This window comes from Protobothrops mucrosquamatus, unplaced genomic scaffold (genome assembly GCF_001527695.2).
Source record: "Protobothrops mucrosquamatus isolate PMUCROS unplaced genomic scaffold, P.Mucros_1.0 scaffold760, whole genome shotgun sequence".
NCBI classification, from domain to species: Eukaryota; Metazoa; Chordata; class Lepidosauria; order Squamata; family Viperidae; genus Protobothrops; species Protobothrops mucrosquamatus.
The window spans coordinates 591,800-601,313 of NW_015387029.1; the positions used below are offsets into that span (position 1 = coordinate 591,800).

At 45.8% G+C, this 9,514-nt stretch overlaps 1 protein-coding gene across 1 annotated transcript in view; it reads left to right on the forward strand.

Moving 5' to 3' along the window:
- The window catches only part of LOC107289734 (fibrillin-2), a 172,158-nt gene that overhangs the window by 91,106 nt on the left and 71,538 nt on the right, over nt 1-9,514 (forward strand). Inside the window, 7 exon segments of the mRNA XM_015818536.1 lie at nt 561-614; nt 2,985-3,110; nt 4,797-4,922; nt 6,842-6,961; nt 8,513-8,650; nt 8,748-8,798; nt 9,192-9,317. Of these exon segments, the coding sequence (XP_015674022.1) occupies nt 561-614; nt 2,985-3,110; nt 4,797-4,922; nt 6,842-6,961; nt 8,513-8,650; nt 8,748-8,798; nt 9,192-9,317 (741 nt within the window).

The following is a 9,514-nucleotide window of genomic DNA, read 5'->3' on the forward strand; positions in this document are numbered from 1 at the left end:
CATCTCCTCCTCTTCCTCCTCCTCCTCCTTCTGCTCCTCCTGCTGCTGCTCCTCCTCCTCCTCCTCTCCACAACCCCCCTTCTAGTCCTGATGGTGTTACATAGTTGGGTAACGAAAAGTCTGCGAGAAAACATTCAAGTTCAGCGAGCACCAGGGACTCCACAGTTCCACCCTGAACTACACAGTTCCATTGGAACTGCAAACTTCTAGAATTGTCTAGAATCTACATCTACATCCTCGAAATTCAGCAATCTTCTGCAGTGCCACTACCTAACTTTCCCCACTGTGAAAAAATGTACGGGATCAACTTGTACGAACACACACACATTGTAATTTATACCTAATTCTTTTTCGCTAGTTAGGAAAATATTTGAGAAAGCTTCTCATTTTTTTAAAAAAACAAACACGCTTCTGCGGAGGGCACGTTGCGCGTTAATGTTTGCAAGCAACGAGGATATTTCACCTGCCATATTAACATGTTCAGTTTGTGCTAGATCGTCTCTTGATGTCGCTTTCCCAAACGGCAAATGTTTGATTTTTTTTCTCTCTCTCCTCTCCAGCTGAATTCCAAGCGTTGTGCAGCAGCGGGATAGGCATCACAGCGGATGGACGAGGCAAGTTCTCAATACTTACTATGGGTTTTCAGGCAGATTCTTGTGGAATATTAGAGGGGGGGGGAAAAACCTTCTATTAGTACGCACAATTTAAGGCAGGGGTAGGCAACCTTGGCTCTTTTGTGACTCCTGGACTTCAACTCCCAGAATTCCTGAGCCAGCCATGCTGAGGGGAAAGGGAGAGGTTTCCAAGCTGAGCCATGCTGGGTCAGGAATTCTGGGAGTTGAAGTCCACCAGTCATGAGGGGGCCATAGTTCCCCCATCTGGCTCAGGAATTCTGGGAGTTGAAGTCCACAAGTCATGAGGGGGCCGTAGTTCCCCCGATGCTGGCTCAGGAATTCTGGGAGTTGAAGTCCACGAGTCATGAGGGGGCCATAGTTTCCCCCATGCTGGCTCAGGAATTCTGGGAGTTGAAGTCCATGAGTCATGAGGGGGCCATAGTTTCCCTCATGCTGGCTCAGGAATTCTGGGAATTGAAGTCCACAAGTCATGAAGGGGGCTATAGTTTCCCCATGCTGGCTGAGGAATTCTGGAAGTCCACGAGTCATAAAAGAGCCAAGGTTGCCTACCCCTGATTTAAGGGGAAACGTCTAGCGGAGAGCTTTCATTAGATGTGTCCAAATGGAAGCTGAACGACTGGTTGCCAGAGAGATACTTTAATATAGATTCCTGCCCTGTGCAGGGGGGGGTTGGACTAGATGACCTCAGGGGGGGACCCCTTCCAACGGAAGGCTTCTAATCTTCCTACTGTTTTAACCCTAAGGGGTATTTCGCCTTCATTCATTTCTCCAACGATCTGTCCCCGCATTCTTTCCACCTCTGTATATTTTGACATTGAGTAGGATTATTACGTCCTGTCAGGAAAGTCGGAACGCGCAGCTTAGTCCTCAGATGACGATCACGACGGAGCCCCCCCCAAAAAAATTTTTTTCCCTGTGGCTAAGCGAGACATTTGCTAAGCGGGTTTTGCCCTTCCCCCCCGATCTTGCGACCTTCCTTGCCTCGGTTGTTAAGTGAATCGCCGCAGTTCTTCCATGGCTAACAAGGTCGTTAAGTCGATCCCCATTGACTTTGCTGGTCAGGAGGACACGAGAGAGCTGTTGTACCTTTTTTTTAAAAAAAAACCCACAAGTTTTATTAATTTTTCAATTTTTACATCCAAGTGCTTAGGAAACAACGTGGTGATAGGGTAATCTGGACAGCCATTTGTCTGAAATGTCTGAGCAGGGGGTTGGACTAGATGACCTCCAAGGTCCCTTCCAACTTTATTATTGTAGTAGTAGTAGTAGTAGTAGCAACAAAGTCATACATACTGTATATACCTCAGGTTAACTCCTTAAAGGTTTCCTCTCTATTTCCCTTAATTAATATGACATATTCAAGTTAATACCGGTAGATTTCTAAATAGAGCTCAATCAATCAATACATTTATCAATACCATTTTACTTATACAAATCCAAGTCCTGTTTTTAAGCTTTACTTGATTCCAATTACCATATTCCAGTTTAGCCTTAAATAAGCATACTGGTTACACTTCGGGTAACCCTAATTTCCCTCATTTCATAACATAATAATTATGATATCTAAAATAAACATATTGTTCCAAAAGTTACATTCTTATTTTTCCCAAGTATATTCTATTTCTTGTCCTAATAGCTCCTCATTTACTGAGACCATGTCACAATCCATTTCCGTATTCTCATTCCATTACAAAGAGATTATCATATCTAAAATAGACATGTTATTCCAAAAATTACATTCTTACTCTATTTCACATGTATATTTCATGTCCTAATAACACCTCATTCACTAATATAGTAACTTCCATTATCTCAAAACCTTTTCCATATTACAATTCCAAACTATAATCTAACAATTAGTTTTCATCTCTATACATTTTGATTACGTCTGGGCTTACGGCTGTAATAAACAGATTAGATTAGTTTTCATCTCCATTATAAATCTAAGTCCTAAATATTAGATCAATCAATGTCTCTAAAAAAAACCCTTTTTAACCCATCAAGTGCAATTTTAAATCCCATTTTTAAACCTGACTCTGGCTTTCTTTTTATGCCAAGCGGGTTTCCATAACAGAGCCCTCTATATCATCAGATAGGTCTCCCTTCATTCCGTTGTACCTTTGAACGGTCACTTAGTGAACCATTGTAAGATGAGGATTAGCTGTATTTGGTTATTAGGCCTCTCTCCCTCAGTCCTCTGGCATTAGCGTTTCCGTGCCGGCTGGGGGATTCTGGGAGTTGAAATCCAGACACCTTCAAGCTGTCAAGGCTGAGGAAAAAAACAGAGAACAAACGGGGGTGGGGGGGAACGTTGAGGAGAGGGGCTGAGGTTAAGATTCTCCCGCACAGATATTAACGAGTGCGCCTTGAACCCGGACATCTGCCCCAACGGCATGTGCGAAAACCTCCGAGGGAGCTATCGCTGCATTTGCAATCTGGGCTACGAATCGGACCCCACTGGGAAGAACTGTGTGGGTGAGTAAGAATGGAGCAGACTGAAAACAGGTGGGTGCTGTCTGGGACCAGCACACTGAGGCTGGCCTTTCAGCAGAGGGCAGGTGGCGAGACTGTAAGGCTGGGCTGAAAACTGTGGACTCTGGAAAGAGTGCGAAGAAGAGCCCGAGCAGGGGGTTGGACTAAATGACCTCCAAGGTCCCTTCCAACTGTGTTATTCTACTCTACTCTACTCTACTCTACTCTACTCTACTCTACTCCACTCCACTCCACTCCATTCCACTTCACCCCACCCCACTCCACTCCATTCCATCCTTCTGTTCTGTTCTGTTCTGTTCTGTTCTGTTCCATTCCATTTATTCCATATTCTATTCTATTCTATTCTATTCTATTCTATTCTGCATTCTATTCTGCATTCTATTCTATTATATTCTAGAAGAACAGTTGCAGGAATTGGGTATAGGCAGTCTAGAGAAAAGAAGGCCTAAGGGTGACATGATAGCAGTCTTCCAATATTTGAGGAGCTGCCACAAAGAAGGGGGAGGGGTCCACCTCTTCTCCAAAGCACCAGAGGGCAGGACAAGAAGCAACAGATGGAAACTAATCAAGGAGAGAAGCAACCGGGAATTAAGGAGAAATTTCCTGACGGTTAGAACAATGAATTGGTGGAACAACTTGCCTTCAGAAGTTGTGGATGCTCCAGTACTGGAAGTTTTGAAGCAAGGATCCGTTTGAAATGATATAGGGTTTCCTGTTCAAGCAGAGGGTTGGACTAGAAGACCTTCAAGGTCCCTCCCAACTTTGTTATTCTGTGCAATAGTGCTGAATATCTGTCGCTCGGGTGTCGGATGAAGGTGAAGTTTCTTTCTCCGAGCTTGTGGGTTGTTTTCCGAACGTTTCGTTACCAGGCTAGGCAACATCTTCAGCAAAGCTTAGGGGACGTCTGTGTCAGTGCTCTTCTGCTCATAAGGGCTTCAGATGTGGGTGTGTCAAGTGAGGGTCTTGTGGTGGGTCAGGTGTGATAAAATTAGCTCTGTACTTAGGAGGGAGTGATGATGAGAACCATAATTTCTCAGGCCCAAAATGGCCATTGCGGTTAAAACAACCGAGAATTGCTCAGGTAAGTCAGAACACCCAGATAAGCAGGGATTTATACCAGACAAACAAACAGAAAACAATACCCTAATCGAGGAACTACCAGGGAAAGAAATAATCAAGCAGAAAACAATATCCTAATCAAGAAGCTATCAAGGAGAAAACAACACCCCCCCCCCCAACACTGGCAGGGCAACCTATTGTATACAAACAAGGAACAAACCCTACACACACTAGCACGGATGATGTAACCTAGTTGGGTAACGAAATGTCTGCAAACAAAGAAGCCAGCCCAGAGAGCATCAAGCACTTCAGCCTTGCAAAACTTGACCCTGAAGGTGAGTGATGATTGTTAGCAGAATGGACATCGTGGGAAACTACGGTTTTCCATCTAATTCCCAATGGGAAGGGTAGGGAGGCTGGAAGAGAGGAAAGTAAGAATTAAACCCCATTGTGTGTGTTTAGTCTACCCTATCCTATTAAGCTCCCTTGATTTTTTTTTTTAAAAAGTGGCTAGTCCTTATGGCACAAAAGAGGATGGAGAAAAGAGGTCGCTCTCCCCCGTGCCTGCCAGCGCATTTGTCAGCTGCGGTGTCTTACTTCTCTCTCCAGATGTTGACGAGTGCGCCATCAATCGCCTGTTGTGTGACAATGGCTTGTGCCGCAACACGCCTGGGAGCTATAGCTGCAGCTGCCCCAAGGGGTTTGTCTTCCGGACCGAGACAGACACGTGTGAAGGTAACTGTCTCTGTTTTCCCTTGGTCTGAGAATGGGTACAACTGCAGATACCAAACATCAAGGTAGAAGCCTTGAAACTATGGCATTGAAGGTGCATGGTTGAATCTAGTAGATCCCAAACAGCTTGTGGCCGCAAAGCAAGAAATTGGGACAGATTCTCACAAACTCTCCAGCTTTTAATTTCTTCTTGACAGACTTGAACATTGGGCTCTATCTAACAAAATGAAATTCAATGGTGAAAAAAGTAAGGTTCTACATTTAGGCAAGAAAAACCAAATGTACAGGTATAGTATAGGGGGTGCCTTGCTCAATAGTAGTAACTGTGAGAGGGATCTCGGAGTCCTAGTGGACAATCACTTAAATATGAGCCAGCCGTGTGCTGCAGCTGCCAAAAAAGCCAACACAGTGCTAGGCTGCATGAACAGAGGGAGAGAATCAAGATCACGTGAAGTGTTAATACCACTTTACAAGGCCTTGGTAAGGCCATACCTGGGATACCGCATCCAGTTTTGGTCGCCATGATATAAAAAAAGATGTTGAGACTCTAGAAAGAGTGCAGAGAAGAGCAACAAAGATGATCAGGGGACTGGAGGCTAAAACATACAAGGAACGGTTGCTGGAATTGGGCATGTCTAGTTTAATGAACAGAAGGACAAGGGGCAGTGGTGGGATTCAAATATGTGAACAACCGGTTCTCTGTGTGGATGCTGCTTCCGGAGGTCCATTCTGGGCCTGGGCAACAAAAAATTAGCTACCGGTTCTGCCGCACTGGTGCAAACTGGCTGAATCCCACCACTGACCAGGGGGACATGATAGCAGTCTTCCAGTATCTCAGGGGCTGCCCCAAAGGAGAGGGAGTCAAGCTATTCTCCAAAGCGCCTGAAGGCAGGACAAGAAGCAACGGATGGAAACTCATCAAGGAGAGAAGCTACCTGGAACTAAGGATTCCTGACAGAGCAATTAATCAGTGGAACAACCTGCCTCCAGAAGTTGTGTATGCTCCAACACAGGAAGTTTTTAAGAAGAGACTGGCCAACTATTTGTCCGAAATGGTCTAGGGTTTCCTGCCTGAGCAGGAGGTTGGACTAGAAGACCTCCAAGGTCCCTTCCAACTATTACTATTATTATTATTATTATTATTATTATTATTATTATTATTATTACTACTATTATTATTATTATTATTACTATTACTATTATTATTACTATTATTATTACTACTACTACTACTACTACTACTACTACTACTACTACTACTATTGATGATGATTAAAGTCCTGGAAACTAAAACATATGAAGAAGAGTTGCTAGAATTGGGTATGTCTAGTTTAATGAAGAGAAGGACGAGGAGTGACAGGATAGCAGTCTTCCAATATTTGAGGGGCTTCCCCAAAGAAGAGGGAGTCAAGCTCTTCTCCAAAGCGCCTGAAGGCAGGAGAAGAAACAACGGATGGAAACTGACCAAAGAGAGAAGCAACCTGGAATTAAGGAGAAACTTCCTGACAGTGAGAACAATTAACCAATGGAACAGCTTGCTTGAAGCAGCTGGAGGTTTTTAAGAAGAGATTGGACTTCAGAGATTTATCTGAAATGGGATAAGGTCTCCTGCTCGAAAAGGCGGTTGAACTAGATGACCTCTAAGGTCCCTTCCAACTCTGTTATTCTATTAATTTTCCCAAAATCAAGGATGTCCAAATGGTCAGGTGATGGATGAAAAAGTCAAGATATTGGCTGCTATGGCCTCATTAAAGCTCCAGATGTCTTTCACATGTGTTGCCCTGAGGGGCTTTATTCAGACAGCTGTGGCGACCATCTTGACTTTTTCCAACACACACAAATACACACCTTGCAACCTGCAGCACAAATACCCTGTCTCCTTCCCTGCCTGTATGTTGCACCATTTTCCTTCTGTCTCCTAGATATTAACGAGTGTGCCTCCAGCCCCTGCGTCAACGGGATCTGCCGGAACAACGCTGGGTCCTTTGCCTGCGAGTGCTCGCCTGGAAGCAAACTGGATCCCAGCGGCACCATTTGTGTTGGTAAGGAGCTGCCCGAACCAGTAATGGTCATAGGGCAGGGCTTTAGAGCCAGGGTCTGGGGTCCTGCACTCTGGATGTGTGTGCAAAGGAGGGCGTAAGGTCTTGCCTCAGCTATCTACTCAGGAAAGCCTGACTCTTTAAATGAGCGTTATTTCAAAAGAACTTTTACTGAAAGAAAGTGATTGCAAGGAAGTCAGGCAGAATCTGAAGTTCCCGTGCAAACCATTAAGCTAAATTCCCCAATATGCCAACCTCACCCTGATGCCCCCGTCAGGAGCCAATCTGCTGGCGCAAAGGTGTTATGAGAACTCCGAGGCCACCACGACCTTGGTAACAGGCTGGAACTGGCCGGAAAGGAGTCCATCCAGATGGCCCTGATGGCCCACTTCCCACCTCCCAAATTCCCATACAGATACATCAAAGCGAAGCAGCAAATTATCTACTCCCCATACTACATCCCCCCTTCCTTTGGAATGGCAGCGTTCTGACAGGGACCTGACAGAGGGTGCCAGGGAACGGTCACCCCATTTAATGGAATATGTGGATGACGTATTGAGGAAGGAAGGGAAGAGAAGCTGGCTAGGCAACCATCAGAGAAGAGAGGCAGGAGCCCTCAGTGACTCAATGGTCGGGTGAAGAAACTTAAGAAGGACCCATCCTAACGGATCAGGCGGTTAAAAGTGATGGCAGGAAGTTTGTCCTTTCAGACTTGCAAGATTCTGTTATTGTAGCTGTTAAGATGTTCAATTTAGTAGCCGGAACAGTAAAAGTGTACAATGGGCCAGAAGACACAATTGTAGTTGATTGGTAGGACTCATGCATGAGGTAATCTACACTATGATTGGCTGTTATAAGTATAAAGGGAGAGTTCCCCTTTTTTCCCCCGCCTTTTTCTTCTGTGTGCTCTGTATACTTTTTGATTTACCTCATGTTGTTCCTATGTTCCTGACTATCTTGTCTGCTCATGCATGAGGCAATCTATGCTGTGACTGGTTGCTGTGGGTGTAAAGGTGGAATTTCCCTTTCCCCCGTTTTTTTCTTCTGTGTGTTGTTTATACTTTTTGATTTACCTCATGTTGTTCCTATGTTCCTGACTATCTTGTCTGCTCCTGCATGAGGCAATCAACGTTATAATTGGTTGCTGGGTATAAAGGGGGAGTTTCCCTTTTTTCCCGCCTTTTTCTTCTGTGTGCTCTGTATGCTGTTCCGTGATTTACCTCATGATTTACCTCATAATGTTGTCGTGATGTGCCTGACTATCTTATTTACTGTAAATATAGCTGTAAAATATATTTATTTATATAAACTTGCAAGTTCGTGTCAGCATCTGTGACGTCAATTGGGACACCTGCTGCGCAATCCCCTTGCAATATCTTTACTGTAAAATAGAATTATCTCATCTGGTTGTGCAAGACGATGGGCTGGATGAACTGTTTCTCGCCAGCAAGTGGGAACCAAGATGTACTTTTCTAACACCTGGCCATGTGCAATGATGCCTCTTTGCTGCAGACCCCACCCCCTCCAACCTATCTCTCTGCTTTCACGCCCCAGACAGCATGAAGGGCACCTGTTGGCTCAACATCCAAGAAGGACGCTGTGAAGTCAACATCAATGGGGCTACCTTGAAGTCCGAATGCTGTGCCACATTGGGAGCTGCCTGGGGCAGCCCCTGTGAACGCTGTGAGATCGGTAAAGTGGGACTCTGATCCATGGGGTGCCTTCCTTTGGGTCTCCCAACAAGCCACCATGCCACAAGGTTCTACCCTTTTTCTCTCTTCGGTTCCAGATGCCGCCTGTCCACGAGGTTACGCCAGGAGGAAGGGTCTCTCTTGTGAAGGTAGCTTCCATCTCTGGTTGGTGAGCCCTGCCTTGTTTCTCGAGGGGCTGGGTATGGAGCACCCCAACCTCCGAAAAAGAGGAATTGGTTGTCTCTGAGAGATTCGGGAGGAAGGATGTGGAGATGCTCAGAGACAACCTGCTGTGGAACCTGTCAGAAAGCTCCTTCACCACCGGTGAATGGTCAAAGAACATCCCAACCAGGTTCTTCTCAAGTTGGACTGCTCATGCGTTGACAGGACCTCCGCTCAGTTCTGCTCGGATAGGAGATTTCCCAGCAGTCTGGATAGTGCCCTTCCAGAAGAACACTAGGGAGGTCTTCTAGGGCTGCCCCAGCCATGGCCGCCAGCAGGAGCTTCTGTCCTCCGACCAATGTTTCTCTCTGCCCCACCAGATGTGAACGAGTGTGACGTCTTCCCGGGTGTCTGCCCCAACGGCCACTGCGTGAACACGGCAGGGTCCTTCCGATGCGAATGTCCAGAAGGCTTGACCTTGGATGGTTCTGGCCGGACCTGCGTGGGTGAGGACCGGGTGATATGACTCATCTAGCTGCCTTCTTCCCTTGGGGAGTGCTGAAACTGAAGGAAGGAAGGAAATGAAGGAAGGGGAGGAGGGAGGTTAGAAAGAGAAGGAAGGAAAAAAGGAAGGTGGGAGGGAAGGAAGGGAAGGAAGGAAGGAGATAAGAAGGGAGAGGGAAGGAAGGAAGGAAGGAAGGAA